This window comes from Oreochromis niloticus, linkage group LG11, assembly GCF_001858045.2.
Source record: "Oreochromis niloticus isolate F11D_XX linkage group LG11, O_niloticus_UMD_NMBU, whole genome shotgun sequence".
NCBI lineage: Eukaryota > Metazoa > Chordata > Actinopteri > Cichliformes > Cichlidae > Oreochromis > Oreochromis niloticus.
Genome location: NC_031976.2, coordinates 30,259,628 through 30,278,938, shown reverse-complemented (window position 1 = coordinate 30,278,938; position 19,311 = coordinate 30,259,628). Strand labels below are relative to the sequence as shown.

The window sequence follows — 19,311 nt, the reverse complement described above, 5'->3', positions numbered from 1 at the left end:
GTAGACAGAGAAATACTACCGTGTTACAGTCACAGAGCAAGTTGTTTCTTAACTCTGTCACACACATCTCTTTTAGCAACTTCTGCTTTTGGCTGACAAAATAAGCTGTCCATGTCTTTCACTTTTTTACACTTTATTAGGTACACTTTGCTAGTACCAGGTTCTTCATGGCGTAGATCCATCAAGGTGCTGGAAACATGACTCACAGATATTGGTTCATACCAGCATGATAGCATCAGCAGCACAGTTGCTGCAGATTTGATGGTATTTAATGAATCCATAAGATCTGTCTGATATCAGGTGCTTTGGCTCCTTTGTGAGTGGAACAGTTCCAAAATACTCCGAAAATAAGAGGGATGGAAAACAAGCAACTAGAAAAAACATGTAAACTAAAAAAAGAATGAGAAAAATGTCCTTTGGAGGTATTTTTCACAGAGTAATGTTTTATTTGATTATATTCAGCCTCTGATTTTGTCCACATAACATGAGGCACCATTGGCTTATCTAGATGTTTATAAATATAAAGCTCTAGATGTATACATGAGAAAGTCTGTAGGTCAATAACAACTGATAGCTTTTTACATCTAAAAAAAAAAAAAAACCCAAACGTATTATAATTTATACTAATGAAATAAACAGAAAGATATATACAAAACTAATATGGAAACTATTAAAAACTTGAAAATATAAAACAAACCAAAAGAAGTAAATTCACTCTGATAATGAACTGAAAATCAATGAACACAAACTGAAAAACAACATGTGTAAAATGCACAACATGAGACTCATTTCATAAGCTGGACTTCTCGTTCCTGGCTGCAGCTCTGTGACTGAGCCAAATGTAGGGGCCAGCCCTTCCTCTACCTCATCTTGATCAAACATGTTACAACAGCTTAAACAGTGTTGTTTTTGGCCTAAAGAGAAGAATTCGACATCAATCTGACAACACGATTTAATATAACAGAATAAAACTCAAAATACAGATATATAAGAATAACTATCACCACAACATGAAAATATCAAAAGGCATAATAAAAAGCATCAATGCTATTGATTAATGGTGTTTGTTCAGTGGTTGAAGATCATTTGTCAAGACAGTTTCCATATTAATGATAAAGAAACTGACCGCACAGCCATTGTTCGCTAGTGGTGCTAGTTTCAGTCAATGTGCAAATGTAAAAGGTCGGGGAAACCTGCAGTCAGCTGAGACTGAAGATGTCACTTGGATAAGTGATGAAAGGTTTCTCCCACTGAAAACGTGATGTCCAGATTAGAGCAGGGCGATATGACCAAAAATATTTATCACGATATACATTTGAAAATTTGCAATAACGATATAACTGACGATATAATTGATACTAGACAAAATACTTTACAACTCCACAACTTTATTAGTGCAAAAAACCTCATCAATGTATTTTCACTTAAACAAGCAGCTATTTTTTATGTGCATTAAAGTTATATAAAAATTTAACAGTGCAAATGCAAATTCCTTGCTGACAGTTTAACCAAAAGGCATTTCCAGTGGAAATTGGCCGACACATCCTCAGCATAACCATGTATAATATCCACAAAACTTAAAAAGAGGTTATACACACACAATACGGTAATATTATGTTGAAGCACAGTACGTATCACTCCGCGAGGCTCCTGCCTACGATAGCCGTAATGCTCTGACAATCCATCAAGCGTGCAGCTTCGTAGCTTAGCAAGGTCGTACTGAAACATCTGAAAGATTTTCGAGCACCGTGTACCACATAAAATCATTTCGAGGTCAGTAAACACAACCAGAATTCATACATAAGGCACACGGGATTATAAGGGGCACTGTCGATTTTCAGAAAAATCAAAGGATTGATTTTAAGTGTGCCGTATTTTCCAAACAACAGGGTAATAACACGGCCCGCTAGCATGCGCTACCAAAAACAGTGCTTTGTTGTGTATCTGACAGACGAAAGCTAAACCAGTTCCACACCACTGAAGTTGCAGCATTTTTACAAACCAGTTCTGGTTCATCCGTTTCATTTAACGATCCACTTTCGCTCTTCTCATTCTGCGTCGCTGCCATATGCATATGTAAACAAAGGCACTGCGCATGCGCGTTTTACCCATATTCTATCGCGATATTTCATTTTCCTAACGTTGCCCAAAATTACACCGGTATTACCGTGAACGGTATGATATAGCCCAGCCCTATTCTTACCTGATGCATGCTATAACTTTCAGCAAAACTGAACTAAAATTTGTTAACAAGCTTACCAAATAAGAAATGTTTTGTGAATTTTCTTTGCAGAGCGACTGGAAAGCCGGCTGTTATCAAAGCCCACATGCCCTAAAAAGGAGGGCGCGCTGGCCAGTAATGAGTTTATCACTAAGTTTAAGATAAGAGTTGATCAGAATAGAGGCGATGATGAAAGTCTGGAGCATCAGTTGGAGGCTGCCAACCTGTCTGATGAATCGTTCGAGGCCCAGACAGAAGTCAACGGACAAATATGATCACAGACATTTTAAAAACGCGAGTTGAGAGTTAAGGGGGAAAAATATTGTAATAAGTATATATTTGAATTGCACACTAAGATATAAAGTGATGGCAGCGAGCACAGTGTTGCAGGATTTAATTAAAAACACATCTGACTAAGACCAACTGAAATTTAGAGTTGTGTATAATAAAGTTTATTCATGATTAATAAAACAAATCTGTAATATTTTTCTTTCTCTTTTGTCCATTTGAATCTCGCTACAGCTTAAATAAAAGAAAAGAATGTGTTTTGAATAAATTAAACTCTATTCTCTCTTTTTCTTTCTTTCTTTTTTTCTTGGTGGGTTTTCATTTGCAATCAAACGCAACATTATACAATTATATAGTATAGTAAGAAATATCCTTTAACTTAATTTAGTATTTGTTTTTTAATTTTTGTTTTTATTGTTTCCCCTTCAGTTTTGTGCTTATAACATGTTCTAATCTGACATATTATGCAGTAAATTATTTTTGCAATAACTTAACAGGCCATTGTGGGAGCCAACATTCACTTATCAAGGACATATTTGTATATTCTGTGGGCTGCTTTATGGTTGTGTCATTTAGAAACATAAGCCACAACAGACTTCCACCGGAGAGTACTTAAAAATGTATTTTTATGTAAAGATATTTTAATTAACTACTATATTAAGAGCGAACCTATTGTTACATGGATTAATTGTACAAACTGTAGAGAAATAAGTTTAAGCGTGCAACTTTTTATTCATTTTTAACTGTATTAATGTTTTTATGTTGATACAGCCGCCTCATATCTGTTTCCTCAGTGTTTTTTAAACCATGTACTCCATCTATGAGTAAGAACATGAATAAATTCCTTTCCAAATTTGTAGTTCTTTTTCCAGCTGTTTTTAGCATATATGTAACATTTCTTTACACACAAATGCAGGTATTCTTTTGCACCAAGACGTTAAAGAAATGCTAAGAAAAAATGAAAATACTACATTGCAACCTGTGTGTGTGTAGATATATCTGTATCTATATAGATATATATGTGTATTCGTACCCTTTTTTCATCATCTAGTTTCCTGTGTCAGATCTTCTACTGATCCACTGAGGCAGACATGTAAAAAAACATGAACTAAAGCATATTTCTGTATATAAACAGGACTTGAAATCTTTATCAACAGCTACTTTAGAGGAAATTCTTCAATAAACTGCAACCAAAGGCTCAACTCAGAGGACAAAATCCAACCTGTTATAAATAGTGTGACAGCAAACTTTCTCTTGTGTAAAGTTACAAATAGGAGTAATTATCCACAGGAGCTTTTATACATAATGAAGTTATAATTCGTCCAGTAGAAATTGTACATTTAAGCTATATAGTTCCCGCTGTGATAACTCTGCTATGAATGCCTCTTATTAACTTTTATGCTTTTACAACCCACTATGAGCAAACACTCAGCAACAGTGGGAAGGAAAAACTCCCTTCTTGAAGGAAAAAACCTCTGGTAGAACCAGGAAATCTGTCTAAACTAGTTGGGGGTTAGAGCAACAGATGCAAGTCTTCAGATCATTTGCAGTGTGACTGTCTTTGTGCACACTTTAACCTGATTCAGTTTTCTTATTTGTCAAAATGCACCATGGGTAAAAAAAACAAAACAAAACAAAAAAACAAAACAAAATAGTAATGAAGGAGAATCCTCAGCAAAGATGAATTAAACAAGTTTTATTTAAGTAAAACACATCTTTATTTTAAAGTCATCAAATAAAGACAGTTTTGATGGAGCTCCTGACCCAGCCCAAGCTCTCTATGAAGACGAGGAAAAACTCCCCAGGGGGCCAGATCGATGGGAAGAAACCTCGGGAAAGCCCATTCAAAGAGAGATCCCCTTTCCTGGGATGGCTGGGGGGGTTACAGGAACTCCAAAAAAGCTAAATTTTTATTTATTTATTTATTTTTTAAGATTGACCCATTCTATCTATTCCTGTCCAACAGAAAAAAGAAAGAAAGTTACTACAATGTATCATACTTATATGATAAGGTGTGAATTGTGTGTTTGTGTGTGTTATCTTAGCCAGGGGTGAAGCTGGAGCTCCTCCAGTGTTGGGCGCTTCTCCGGGACTATAGCTAAACATGCGTCCAAGAAATTGCGGCATTCTTGAAAGAAAGAAAAGATGAAAAAGATGAAGATGATAGTTCTAGTGATCCAAGGCATCAGTGAATCTGGAAGTGTGAAGTTTTCTTACCTGTGGACAGACGCTTTTTGATGCTCAGTTTCTTTGTGAGGAACCTCGCGGTACTAAAGTATCGTGCATGAAGCGCTTCATACAACACCACTCCCATTTGCCACACCGTGGTGGGTCCACACCTGTAGCAGCTCCTAATGTACCACTCGGGAGGGATGTGAAGAGGAGTGCCTAACAAACAGACACAATTGCAATTTCTTCTAAAACAAAAGACACAAATTGTTCCATCTGTGAAAAGCAGGAGCAGAATATGTTACCATAGAAGATGCGATACAGAGATCGCTGTTTAACAAAGCAGCTCAGTCCAAAGTCAATGATGCGAACACGAGGCACATCTGAGCCGGTCTCAATCAGAATGTTTTGTCCCTTGATGTCCCGATGAAAGATGTGTTTATCCTCAAGTTCCTTTACAGCATCAACTAGTTGCTTCAGAATGACCTGGAAAAGATGAAAAACACAATAATGAGTTCATGCTTTTCTGCCTTGATTGAATGCTGTACAGTCTAAGGTTCTTCCAGTCAACCTACCTTGGCCTTGTCCTCTGTTAAAGTTCTTCCATTTTCTGCTTTGTATTTTTGCAGGTCCACAGCGGGGACAGGTCTCTCCAGCACCAGGATCAGCTCTTTGCCAAGGTCGAACCACTCCAGCAAGGACACAGGTGCAGATATTCCCACTGACCCTTCTGCTTCACTTGCAAGTTTAACCATAATGGCCACTTCCACCGAGAGCTTCTTCCCGCTTTCATCCTGAAATATTACAACAAAGTGGATGATGAGGAACGCCGCATTCAATCCAGTAATGTAAAACTGATTCAAGTGTTGGACGCTTACCGCCACTTTGCAGTAGACTTTATTTTTGGGAATGTGTTTGATGGCAACCTAGAAGACACAGAGCATTGGTGAGCATTTCCTCAGTATGACATAATGAAAGGTGGAAACACAGCAGACGTCTCAGTTTACGATATTATCCATTATCTGCGTTACTGCCTGTCTTACTACCATCATCTGAACACTTACTGGAAAACGATCTTCTATCCGGTAGCCAGCAAACACTGCTCCACAGCCTCCTTCTCCGAGCTGGTGCTCCTCCGCATATCTGGCTTGGAATTCACCTGAACAGACAAAACAACAAATCTTGTTTTATTACAGCTGTGACACAAATTACTCTCCTCTGTAGCCTAAATGTTCCTTTTGCCCTTCCCCTGAATATAAAACTCAAGCTGCTTGCTACTTACGTTTTTGGTCTGCCACTGATTTTTTGTCCTGGTCCACATTCCTTTTTTTTTCTTGGGTGACTCTCTGTTGTCTCCCGCGGCCTTTCTTTTGCCATTTTTTGCGCACACCTGTTTGTTATTCAAGTCTGGAGATGTGGAAAACACCAAAAGCACATCAGCTCACTGGATGATAGACACAAACACTAAACACTAATATCTTAAACCTGGCAACCACACTTAATCTACCCCCTTATTCAACTAATTAGCCTACCTTTACCAGAGTCCAACAAGGAGGATGCTTGCTCCTTGTCACCGCTCATATGGTGGAGAAGTTTAGCCTTCTTTGCTTTCTTTGTTGTGCCCTCTTCATCTTGCACAACCTTGCGCTTCACTCCTTTGACCACATCTGAGCTGGTGGAAGGACCAGCCTGCTCAGCGACCCTCCTCCTTTTTATTGGGGTCTTCTTTTCAGGACTGGCCTTTCTTTTAGCAGTCCTGCTCTTACAATCTATAAACGACAACAACACAGTGGTGAAAAAGAGTCCCCGACATCAGGACTGGAAGCAGTTTGGCAAAGAATTTGAAATTGCTTTTGCTTAAATTATCACAAGTTTATTCTTGGGATAAAAAAACTGACCAGTGCGAATTGATACTAGGTTTACTAAGTCTTAGATCTTGATGACACTTGTTGGTCTGTTTTTACTGTTGAGTCCAAGAATAAACTTATTACATTATTTTACCAAAAGACCGGTAACCTTTCTTTGATTAGACATCTTGTATTAAAGCTATTTTCAATCAAACATATGATTCAATTGCTCTAAAAATGATTCACACAGTGTCAACATTTCTAGGATTCGGATTTTACCAGGATTTTATTTTATTATTTTACTTACCTTGATCTCCTGAATCTTTCTTATCGGCTGGAGTGGTAATTTTTCTTGTTTCCTTTTTCATTGTAATTTCGGAGAACTTTTAAACTCGAAAATGTAAACCGTAATGAGTTAATATTGAGTTAATATTCCTTCGAATGTGCGCCCTTCAAATGCTTGACTTTTCTAACTGAATTCTGTAAGTGAGCTTTATAAGTAAACTCTGGAAACTACGGCAACACAACATAGAATCTTGCCTTTCAGTGACTTCACTGACTGCCAGTAGTTCAAAGTAGTTTACAGAAAAACACTCTGGCAGACAAAGCCATAATATTTCATATAATTCAATCATTTCATATCAATTCAACAGTTTCTTTCATTATCTTTCATCGTTTGTATAAAGACCTCATGTATGGATGACAGTATGAAGATTTGTGGTTGACCACACACTAATAAACACAGTGTCAGCTACATTGTCATCTGATTTGAAGTATTTATTATTGTACATTTAACTGTCATGGTACTGAGTCTGTGACCCAGTGTTTTGTGTTTGTTCATTTATATTCATTGATTATTCTTATGTATGTTTTTGGTTCTCTTTATTGTTTTCTTCTTGTGTTATATTCTTAGGCTTTAGGTTTCTGTTACTTTGCCTTGCCCCTGTGTCCCACGTGTCATGTCTAGTCATTCTTCTTTCCATGTTCCCCAATTTCTCCCCAGTCAGTCATGTCTCTGTGTCAACTCTGTGTCTTTGTAAAAGTCTCTTGTTTGCTGTTTTACTTTGATAGTCTTGTGTGCTATGTTAGTGTTTTCATGTCTGTGAAGGTTCTCAGTCATCTAGGTCATCGTAGTCTAAGGAGTTTGGAAAGAAAGCGTCTGGACTTGAAGTTGCTTGAAGATGTTTCACCTTCTCGGATGAAAAGAACTTAAACTTTGCTTGAACGTCTTCAAGCAACTTAAAGAAGTCCAGACGTTTTCTTTCTAAGCTCCTTAGACTATGTTAGTGTTTTCAGTTTTCCTTCCCCATGGTCTTGTTGTTTGTGATTTCTCGCAGCTGTGCTCTCATCCTGTGTCTTATTCCCTCATTTATCCCTCTGTGTATTTAAGCCCATTGTTTTCCTCTGTTTGCTGTTGGGTTGTCTGTGTATCATCCATGACAATTAAATTAAACAGCAAATGCAACTACAATTTCAATGAGATTCATTCCTGGCATTCTACTGCGGTGGCTGAAAGTAGACACCAAGCATTATCACTGTAACTGATGTAAATATTGGACTTGGAGGGGATTCATCTGATAGACTGATGCAAACATTACTGTGAGGAAAATTTTGAATCTCCCAATTTTCTTTTTTTCTGAAAGAAAGAAAGTTGGTTACTGTATCACATTTGTATGGCAAGATGTGAATTCAGTATGCGTGTGTGTTTGTGTCAGAGAGGAGTTTATCTGAGCCAGGGGTAAAGCAGGAGGTCCTCCAGCATTGGGCACTTCTCCAGGACTTTGTTAAAACTTGTTTTCAAGATGTCTGAAATGAAAGAAGGACAAGAGATATCGAGATGATAATTCCAGTGATCCAAGCGATCACATTGATTTTCTGCAAAATTTTCTTTTTGAGAGTCATTCGGCTGGGCAGGGGGTATAACACATCTGCAATGCAGCAACATCTGCTCTCTGGGCCTGTGTGAGAGTGTTATCTCAATGGCGGGAATGAGGATGTTGGAATTTGGCATCTCAGGCACCAACTCATCTCTTTCCTTAACCGGGCTCACTAGAGATTGGTTTCAGCCTCTCTCCATGCTTTAAGGAGGTTGAGTTGATAAATCTGACTGGCCCCTCCCCTGTCTGACCATATCTCTTCATAGTCAACACCAATGTTCTCACCGTGTGACCATGAACGGTCCTTACCACTTGGCAAGTAATTTCGAGCTAGAAGAAGGGAGTAAGACAAGCACTTTATGTCCCTGTTAAAATACAATTACATTTTATCAAATATCACTAAGCAGTCCTTACCTTTAAATACAGCCTGGTTTCTTTCTCTTTCTTTCTATATCTCTGAGTGAAGTTAGCTCTCATTCTTTTCTCTTCCTGTGAAATACAGCAAGTGGAGCTTTAGCTAGCAACACACTGTGACACAGTTAGTGTTTGTTGAGGTGATAGAAATGCTGCATTTGAAATTACCTGCCACAACATTTTACTCCCTTTTATGTTCACTCCTTTTTTTCTGAAGTACCGCAAATTATGGGCACGTGGGGTTGTTCTGGTGTTGTGCTAAAAATAAATAAATCAAAACTACGGTACATGGTTTGCTCTTTCATCTCTACTGATTAAAACGCGACTGCCTTTCATGTGTCACTGTTTAGGCTCAAATCTCATTGTTTGAAGGCCTGCAGTGACGTGAAATATTAACTTCCCCCAAATGCGTCAAACCCAAAGTAACGAGTTTGTTTTGAAAATATACGGAGTGGAAACTACAGATATTTGTTTAAAAATGTAGGGAGTAAAAATTAAGTACAGCAAGGAAGTTTTTTTTTTAACTTTTTTACTTCCTACCTGTGGAGCCAATTAAGCTAAATTTAAGAAGCGCATGTCTGTGTATACTTAAAAGCTCTTATAGTTATTTTCACTTTGTAGACAAATTAAAGCACAGAAAACAAAAACACGATACATTAGAGCATGACATACTTTGACCTGAGGTGGCGCTGCAGCGTGAAAGAGCCTGAACGTCAACCGGAAGAAGACGAGAATAAACTCCGTATAAACAACATGGCGTCTCCCTGTGAGGTGTCATGCCGAGCAGATGTCAGAGTTGAGTTCAAGCAAAGTGGACTCTTTCGGTGATTACAGTTTGTCCGGGCGGGCTGTGTGTCTTATTTCATCCGCAGACACGTCGTTGGATGAGGAACAGCTCATGTTGGCATCAGTGGCAGTCAGGATGGCAGCATCTTCCAGAGGGAAGGTCAGGTCGCTGGTCTCTCTGAGCAGGACGCTGTCCACCAACAAGCCCGGTTCCGCGGCTGGAGATTACCCTCCTCCGGCTGAAGCCCCCGCTTCTCCCCCGAACAGCGAGCCAGCCGCGGCGCCACAGCGGAGACCCAAAAAGACCCCAGCGGCTGCTCCGTGCTCCTCTTCCCCGGTCAGGGCAGCCAGTTTGTGGGCATGGGCAGAGGACTTTTGAAATACCCCAACGTTAAAGAAATGTTCACCGTAGCCCAGAAGATCCTGGGTTACGACCTGTGTTCCAGATCTACTGGCGTTTAGATCTACTGGCGTTTAGATCAACTGGCATTAGTCGAACAGATGTGTGGCAGTCTTGCGTTTCAGGAGCTGCTACCGACAAACCAGCAAAAAAACGCCAAACGTGTCACCTGTGACACTTGTGAGGTTATCTCAAACACACTCCGTCAGTCTTGATGCTGTTGAACAACAAAATGTTTAAAAATGTGGCGAGTTTACCTGGTGATATCCTCACGCGCGACGCGATCGCGAAAACAGCAAACAATTAACACCACGCCGATGTTGTTCACAGGACACCAAGAGTAAACGATCGGGAGACTCTTGTCGTCGTTATCGTTCCCCTCACACGGTTTATTTCTCCGAATTCAGCGTTTTTGCTTCACAACTAAAGCGAGCAGTTTACTTTGTGTGCACGAACATGGAGTCGAGTCAACCAGCGCCACCTCTGGCCAAGTGCCACAGCCTACAGCCAGATCAACTTGTGACACACATCTGCAGCACGTTTGAATTCGTTTCATGCACAACACATTTGTACCTTTCAATTGTGTCTGTTTGTGCGTCATGCAAATAAACCTTTGAAAAGAATGAAATGACACTAATATTTCACTAGTGTTGTAACATCACATGTCGTTAGCGTAGTCTGTCTGTGTCTTTTCTCTGCGAACAAACATTTTAGAGTTGGTTGTTATATACAGTCTGTATAAGTGTGGTTAATCTAATAAACATTTGTAAGGAGATGGCAGTTACTGTGAATGTACAGCAGGTGATTAGTAATAAACAGTCAGACAATGACTCTGACAATCTCATTCAGTCTTGCAGATTGAATGCACCTTCTGTGGAAAGTGGTACCACACAGTGTGTGTGGACTTCCCCTGTGCAGAAGGCGACTACAAATGTTGTGGGTGCTAAATAAACAGAAAAAAGTGATCCCTGTTGTCTTTGCTTACTGATTGTTTTTAGTGTTGACAATCCACATTGCTGCCATTGCATCTTTCAACATGTTTGTGGGTAGATTTGGATGTACCAGGGGTAAGTGCAGCCACTCAGCCTCTACTCAATGTGATCATAGCAGCAGGTGCACATGTGTCACAAGTTAATCTAGTAGTAGGCTGTGGTACTTGGCCACAGGTGGCAGCAGTGGACTGACCTCCATTGGAGACTGCTCCAGCTGCTATGTGATAGTGGATCTGCTACAAATTGAAGATCATAAGCAAGTTTTGGAAATTAACCCTTGTATTATGTTGAAGAACAAACAATTGACATTGATTTTGTTGCGGGTCATTTAGATCCGTACTGTGTAAATCCACTCAGAATTATCCAAAAACTGCAATAAAACAATAGCAACGTTATTTTCCATCAGATAAACATGTAGAACACAGACATACAACAGTTAGACTTTCCATAACTATTTTAGGAACAATTTGGTTTTTCGTTCTTACAAACTAGAGCAGGGCGATATGACCAAAAATATTTATCACGATATACATTTGAAAATTTGCGATAACGATATAACTGACGATATAATTGATACTAGACAAAATACTTTACAACTCCACAACTTTATTAGTGCAAAAAACCCCATCAATGTATTTTCACTTAAACAAGCAGCTATTTTTTATGTGCATTAAAGTTATATAAAAATGTAACAGTGCAAATTCCTTGCTGACAGTTTAACCAAAAGGCATTTCCAGTGGAAATTGGCCGACACATCCTCAGCATAACCATGTATAATATCCACAAAACTTAAAAAGAGGTTATACACACACAATACGGTAATATTATGTTGAAGCACAGTACGTATCACTCTGCGAGGCTCCTGCCTATGATAGCCGTAATGCTCTGACAATCCATCAAGCCTTGCAGCTTCGTAGCTTAGCAAGGTCGTACTGAAACATCTGACAGATTTTCGAGCGCCGTGTACCACATAAAATCGTTTCGAGGTCAGTAAACACAACCAGAATTCATACATAAGGCACACGGGATTATAAGGGGCACTGTCGATTTTCAGAAAAATCAAAGGATTGATTTTAAGTGTGCCGTATTTTCCAAACAACACGGTAATAACGACGGTCCGCTAGCATGCGCTACCAAAAACAGTGCTTTGTTGTGTATCTGACGGACGAAAGCTAAACCAGTTCCACACCACTGAAGTTGCAGCATTTTTACAAACCAGTTCTGGTTCATCCGTTTCATTTAACGATCCACTTTCGCTCTTCTCATTCTGCGTCGCCGCCATGTGCATATGTAAACAAAGGCACTGCGCATGCGCGTTTTACCCATATTCTATCGCGATATTTCATTTTCCTATCGTTGCCCAAAATTACACCGGTATTACCGTGAACGGTATGATATAGCCCAGCCCTAGTCCAGATGAATCGAATCAACGTTTTAGGACAGTAAAAAGCAGGATTTTATTCAACTGAGTTTTTTTTTGTGCCAGCAATAAACAGCACAAGGACTGTTCACATTAAATTACATTAACTTTGGTCATTGTTATTAAAGAGTTATGTCCAATGCTATGTCATTACAAACACAGATAAAGGTTTGGCATGCTGCATCTGTTGCTTTTATGAATAGAAGAGCCTCATTTTTAACCTTTAATCTTCATTGTCAGTAGATTCAAATTGCATATGTCTACTTAAAATCATCGATTTAGATTCTAGATTCATACATCCAACCTTTTTTCTTCTTAAAGGTACGATTTGGAAAATATCCCTGCTAGCTGTTAGTAGGTTACAGATCATAGTCAACTGAATTCAGTTTTCCTACAGTTCTCAGTTCAAGTGCATAATCCTAGCTACAGTGGCTGCTGTAGGACAAATAAACTTGGCTGCTGTAACAACAATGTATGTTGTTACTCCTCCGTTTACCTCAGTTATGTATGTGCTAAGTCCAGTTACTCTGGAGGAGGCTGTGAAACTTGGTGATATGAGTCTGCTGAGCGTATCTTTCCTCTGTAGAAACACTCAGACTTTCTAAACCTTTACTTCACAATTACTCAAGTATGAACTATTCTACTCACCAACTCTCTTTCACAAAAAGCAGCTCGGTGAGTCAAATTTGCTGTGAAAGTAAATTAAAAATATACATTTTAAAACCTTTAAAACCAGATTTAAAACAAAACCTGTAAAATACAAATCGTCATGGTTTAATGATTAGTTACATGAAACTGGAATAATCATGACACAAAGATGAAATTTGAAATAAATATATGACTTATGAATATATTTACTGTATTTCTTTGTAAGTCTCATCATACTTTTGCATATTGTGCTTCAGAAAACATTAATCATGGTAAAAAATGTGGTCCTTACAAAATAAAGGAACATTTCTGTATTTTTAAATTGTGAAACAGCATTTTTAACATGTTTTAAACATGATAGAGAAGTTTGTTGAGAGCTGTGTTAGAAGACAGAACGCTGAGTTGGTGTGACAGGACAGATTATCAAAGTTAATCTGCAGCTCGTTCTTCGGCTGCTAGTTCACCTTTCCTCAGCTGTTGACATTGACATTTTTTTCTTGCCATGACTAAAGACCTTTTAAACAAACACACAATTTCCCTTTTTAATGTAACGATTTGTCAATATCCTTTTCAGTCTGTTTGCACGTATGTATGTGCTCAAGCTTATTTCAGCATGCACTGCATGAAAGACAGTAAAGGAATACAAACAGATGATAAATACAGAGGAAAAACCACTGATCAGACACACAATAGAAACTATTATAAACATGGGAGGATGTGTAAACTACTTTTTTTAAGCCAGGATTATTTTTCTTTAAGAGCCTAATTCTTCTTTAAGAATTAGGTTTGCTCCTTTAAGATGCCCAGCAGCAAACCTAATTACTATTCCAGCTTAAACTACAATGTACCATACTATACAGCAACCCTCTGCATGTCCTTTTTTATTACACCCATAAACCTTTTCTGTGGTCTTCCTTATTTTCTGTTGCTTGGCAGCTCCACATTTAAAATTGTCTGTCCAGTAGAGGCACTATCCCTCTGCACATATTCAGACCATCTCAACTTCACCTCTCCAGTTTTATCCCCACACTGGTCAACATGGTTGTGGCTCTGATATACTCCTATGATATACTGCTAACAACACTACAGCACTGTTGAAGAAGTACAGAATTGTTCTTCCTAAAAATACTGAAAAAACTTCCTACGCCAACAGGTACTGCTGACCTACTGGAAAGCACCTGATCTGAATCTGGCCTCAAACTACACACACCATTTTCTTACATACAGTCAGTGCACAATTTTTTAGCTACACTAGCCGTTCCCAAATTCAAGAGTGCTGCAGCCCACTTAAAACCCATAAATAACAGCAGCACACCCAAATCTTAAATCTTCATTCTAGTTAAAAAAAGAAAGAAAGAAAGAAAGAAAGAAAGAAAGAAAGAAAGAAAGAAAGAAAGAGCTGCATTTTCTTAAAATGTTTATTCAAAAACATAAACAACACTGCCTGTTGGTTATCAGTTGTTAATGTTATCAGGCCATATCACCCAAACTTCAATGAAAGAGCATTAAAGTTAGGTCAGAATAATGAGTAATATCATAAACTAAATATGTGATATTAGCAGTTTTAATTTACTTTTACGGAAATAAACAACTGTATAAAAATATGTGACTGTACATGCTTGTGAATTATTTCAAACTGCAGTACTTTGGTGACCACCAGTGCTTAGTCTACACATACAGGTATGTGTATAATAATGAGAGGTATGAGTACTAGTGTTTGGTTAGATGTGAGGGCATTTATTGAATCAACACTTGTGTCTGTTATAACTGTGGGTGACCTTGGTTCTTTCGTTCGGGGTTGTTACCTGCTCAATTGTAGATGGGTCACATGTTAAATCATTCATTTATATCCTCCAGGCTTTTAATAGGTCAGATGTGTAGTGAATGGATTCAGTAAAATTTCAACTCATTTTTCAAAATAAATTTTACGACTCAAGCACATCGTAACAAGGTTACAAACGATAACTGAAAATCTTGGGATTAATGAGTATGCAAACTACCATGCATCTAAACTAAAAAAAAAACTTTGTTTAGCAACTTATTTTCAGACCTTTTATGAAAAATTATGGATGTATACATGAGGATTTTATGCAGAGCGATACATTTCCAATAACTATTCTGAGCTTCTTAGATATTGCCCTGTGCTAAACTATTACCATGTTATAGTTTAACTAAAATTAGCATTGAACCTAATAGAAACTAAATTCAAGTTAATAACTTTTAAAATAAACCTAAAACTAAATTTTCTCTGAAAATAACTGAATCTGTATCTTACTTTCAGCTGCTCCCTTTTTACATGGGTTGTGTGTTTGATTTGCTAGTATTTTAGATCGGAAGCTCTTCCTGATGTGAGCCCAAGGGGAATTTGCATCTCCTGCAGGAATCAAACCAGTATATATAAAAGACAAAGCATGAGACTCATTTAATAAGCTGGACTTCCTGTTCTTCTCTGCTGCTCTGTGGCTGATGTTGACAGTCCAAATGTAGAGGCCAGCTCTCCTTCTTCCTCATCTTGATTAAACATGTTACAGCAGTTTGAACAGTGTTGTTTAAGCTACAATGTTTGTTTAAAACTTTTGTTAAAAAGAAAAAGTTAGTAACAATATGGCAATTATTTGATTGAAAAAACTCTCATTTTTTACTTTCTTTTCTAATCAGTTCTGCCATAAACTGTCTGCATGTGCTTTGGGAAAGAGAGAACATTTAAGTGCATAAATAAAGTGCTGATCGCTAACTAGCAAACAACTAAATAACTACTTCTTCAGAGGTGGAGCAAAGGTGGTCAGTATATCCTTGCTTTGTTTTGTTTTTAACATAAAGCTCATTGCTGACAGGGTTGGGAGCAACCATTATAAATGGTTTTAGTTCTAGTGTCCTTGTTTTCTGCTGAGTTATTGGTCACTAGTTAGCTGACACTGTGAAATTAACCAGTAACGTTTCTTACTATAATACGAAACAAGAGAACGTTTGGATTTCTTCTAATTTCGCAGATTTCTTAACATGTGAGAAAGAGAAATTTCTGCCACTGTTACACAAAAACAAGACAGTTTAATATTATTATTATTGCTGTATGTGTAATGTGTTTACCAAGAGAATGCGTTTACCCAAATGCTAGTGCAATGAAACATTATTCTGTCATCATTGATAGTCACCTGTCACTCTCATTCTGTCCTTTCTAGACATCTTTAAAAATGTCTTAAATGACAAAATATTTATTCTTTTAAAGTGGAAACTTAAAAAAAAAAAAATATGTAAGAGTCTTGCAGTTAAAACAAACCTTTGAATATATGACTTATGAATGTACAAAGATTGAAATACACATACCTCAGTATGATATATAAACTGTTGTAGTTCGTTCTTCTTGTCTGGCGTAAAAATCTAAATAACAGAAATATATTGTTTTATCTACTTGATTATTGGTTCATTGATTATTCAATGTTGCTATTTATAAGTCCAACATTTCCTTTTTGTCTCGCTGTCTCAAGTGATGGGATTTTAAACTTCATTTGAGTGTCTGGAACAGCTTAAGCTACATATCACCTTTGAAATGCGCATTTACACAATGTAACTCATGCTGTTCTCTATCTTTTGGAATGTAAACCTTATAAGGAGCATCTCCTAACTATTATGAGCATGAATGATAAAAGCATTTTAATATTAAACTGTTAAATACCACTTGTCCTTCAAAACTTTGGTAAAAATGATTGTAAGAGGAGAACGTTCACTGTTTGAATCTAATTGTAAAACTCAGGATGCTTCATGTCTCTTCATTAAATCCCTGTTAGGGAAATGTTCCAGTTTGAAAGACACTCAAACTGATCAGTACTCGTCACACCTTCTTGTACTGACAGTTTTAGAAATTTTGACTGTATTGGACATTTGTTTACGGTGGATTTGTGTTTTCTTAACTCACCATTTGTGACCAGAGTTTGTTCCTTTGCTTCATTTTTCACCTCCACTTCATCAAAAACAGTTTCCTCCTTTTTAACTGAAAGGTTTAAAAATTAACTGGCATTCATAAGTTATCATACAACAAACAGGGTTTCATGCCAGAAACACCTCACCTAAGAGGCATCTGGGACACATTCAAGTCAGATCCCCAAGCCACTAGCTGAAGTGGTTCAGGCACCAAGCTGTTAAAATATCAGTGTAAAAATCCTACTTAGCTCAAGATCTTATTTGCTGATTTCTACTGATATTTTTTATAGTCACTGTTCCTGTTTAAAACAAATCAACATTGAGTAAATTTGCAATTATATTCATCAAAAGTAGCTTAGAATGTATTTTCTTGATGCAGTGCATTGGAAAAACTTACCTTTTGATTGGGAATGTTTCTTTTCTTTGAATTTGACTGTGGCATAGTTAACTTCCTCCTCTGCCATCCTTACAGACTTTCTGTTGAGCTTCGTGTAACTTCTAGACAGAGAAATAACCCTCTATAAGAGCCACAGAGAAGCAAAATAAGAGACAAGGTTGAATCTTCTCACGTGTCATGTCTGTTTCTATTGCCAACTTCTGCTTATGGGTGAGAAAATAATTGCATGCATGTCATGATCAGTATGAACCTCAAAGTTGTGAATATATACTGGAGGCAGTGTACATACTGGAAAGTGATTTCTATAGATTTCTATAGATTTGCAAAGCAGAATCACAACATCAAAAATATGTTAAAGTCAAAACATAGCATGTTATTTAATAACTGTTCGCATAAAGACATTATCATTTTAGGGACTGAGATTATCTCAGGATAGAGCACATGAGTTTGACCAAGTCACTGTATATTTGCATTCACCAGAAATTCTACTAGATGCACTATGTGGTGTACTGGGGCAGCTGTGGTAGCTCATTGCATAAAGTTAAATTGATCCCCCGTCTTCTCCATTCTGGATGTTGGGCATGATACTGATCCCCAAGTTACCCCCAATGCATCCACTGGAGTGTGACTGTGTGTGAGTGTCGTCATACAAGACACTTAGATATTGAAAAAAAGCACTTATATGAACCTGTGTGTGACTGGGTGAATGAGGCTTGTAGTTAACAAAAGCACTTTCTCGTGTTTTGATTGAACAAGGTGCTTGAAACATTTCTCTGATATCTTGGTCCATATTGACATGATGGCATTACACAGTTGCTTGAGATTTGTCAGCTGCACATCTGCATGATTCAGTAAAAGGACTAGATGTTGTAGTGATAATGCATTGCTTTAAATGGCAAGAATCTTGAGAATCTTGAGGGACGGCTGTTATGAGGAAAGGCAGCCCAGAAACTTTACCAGCAGCACACATCGTTGTGTGCCTTTCGGCCTTTTACCCAAGCTAATCTGCCATCTGACACATCGTCAGTAGTAGACCTTGGATTTATCGGGTGTTTCAGCCATTATCACTAGACACCCTCATCCAAGGAGGCCCTGCCAGGGTTGGTCAGGCCCCGGAGTGTGTCACTGGTTTATGTTAAATTTTTATTTCTCTTCTACTTTCTTCTGTTTAGTTTTCTACAGTTTATTTTCTCATATCTATTCAATGTAACTGAGAAATAATACTTACCTCTTTAGCATTTCTGGAGCCTCACTTCTTCAAAGGGATAGAAAAGGTGATAGAGAGAAGTAAGACAAAAGGGGTGGTTGAAGAGTTGTAACTAATAATGTAGCAATGAATGTATTGTAATGTGTCATGGTTCTAGGTCTGGTGAGCCAGTGTTTATGTTTTTGATCATTAATATTCTTTGATTTAGTTACTGGTTATATTTTTGTGGATTCTAGTTCTTAGGTTTTGTTACTGTGCCTCCATGTGTTACAGGTGTCACGTTGAGTCAGTTATGTTTTCATGTCTGCTCTTTCCCGGCCCCTATGTCAAGTCCATGTCTCAGCGTGTGTCTCTAGTTTCTTGTTTTACTGTAATAATTCTGTGATAATTGTGTATTCTGTTTTGCTTCCTTCCTGTCTCTGATTATATCAGTTTAGGTCCAGCTGTGCTGCCCTGTTGCAGATTCCCTCATTACCCTCAGTGTATATATTGTGTGTTTTCCTCGGTTCGTTGTTGGGTTGTCTGGTTAAGTTCCACATGTTTCCCAAGTCTCCCGTTCTTTTCAGGTCTTAGTTTCCTCTTTCCTGGTTTCAGGTTTTGTGTTTTAGGTTTCTATATTGTTTTCTATGCACCTCGTGTCTTTATGTTTAGCTTTCCCCAGTTTAGGTTTTTGTTAGTTTATCGCAGTCCTGTCACCTTTTGTTTTTAATGTTTTGTGCAGCCCAAA

General features: G+C 37.9%; 1 protein-coding gene across 3 annotated transcripts; it reads right to left on the bottom strand.

Annotated features, from left to right (window-relative positions):
* Nucleotides 1-4,190: 4,190 nt before the first annotated feature.
* LOC109204259 (serine/threonine-protein kinase pim-2-like) lies at nt 4,191-8,331 on the bottom strand. Of its 3 annotated transcripts, XM_019365033.2 has the most exons (9): nt 6,833-8,331; nt 6,211-6,447; nt 5,961-6,085; nt 5,743-5,837; nt 5,557-5,604; nt 5,254-5,472; nt 4,984-5,164; nt 4,727-4,897; nt 4,191-4,637 (listed from the first exon to the last, which is right to left on the bottom strand). In XM_019365033.2, the coding sequence occupies exons 6-9, from the start codon at nt 5,431-5,433 to the stop codon at nt 4,546-4,548; spliced, it is 624 nt and encodes a 207-aa protein (XP_019220578.1). In that variant the 5' UTR covers nt 5,434-5,472; nt 5,557-5,604; nt 5,743-5,837; nt 5,961-6,085; nt 6,211-6,447; nt 6,833-8,331; the 3' UTR covers nt 4,191-4,545. The 3 variants fall into 3 exon arrangements, with proteins under 3 accessions (XP_019220578.1, XP_019220579.1, XP_019220581.1); XM_019365034.2 differs by lacking the exon at nt 6,833-8,331 and having other exon boundaries at nt 6,211-6,815; XM_019365036.2 differs by lacking the exons at nt 4,191-4,637; nt 4,727-4,897; nt 4,984-5,164; nt 5,254-5,472 and having other exon boundaries at nt 5,551-5,604.
* Nucleotides 8,332-19,311: the final 10,980 nt, after the last annotated feature.

Bases quoted from the DNA above. Each gene is read 5' to 3' on its own strand.
- LOC109204259 (XM_019365033.2), bottom strand. From the start codon at position 5,433: ATGGTTAAACTTGCAAGTGAAGCAGAAGGGTCAGTGGGAATATCTGCA. The intron at 5,165-5,253 runs GTAGGTTGACTG...CATCTTTTCCAG, and splicing joins TAACAGAGGACAAGGCCAAG to GTCATTCTGAAGCAACTAGT. The intron at 4,898-4,983 runs GTAACATATTCT...TCTGTTTGTTAG, and splicing joins TCTGTATCGCATCTTCTATG to GCACTCCTCTTCACATCCCT.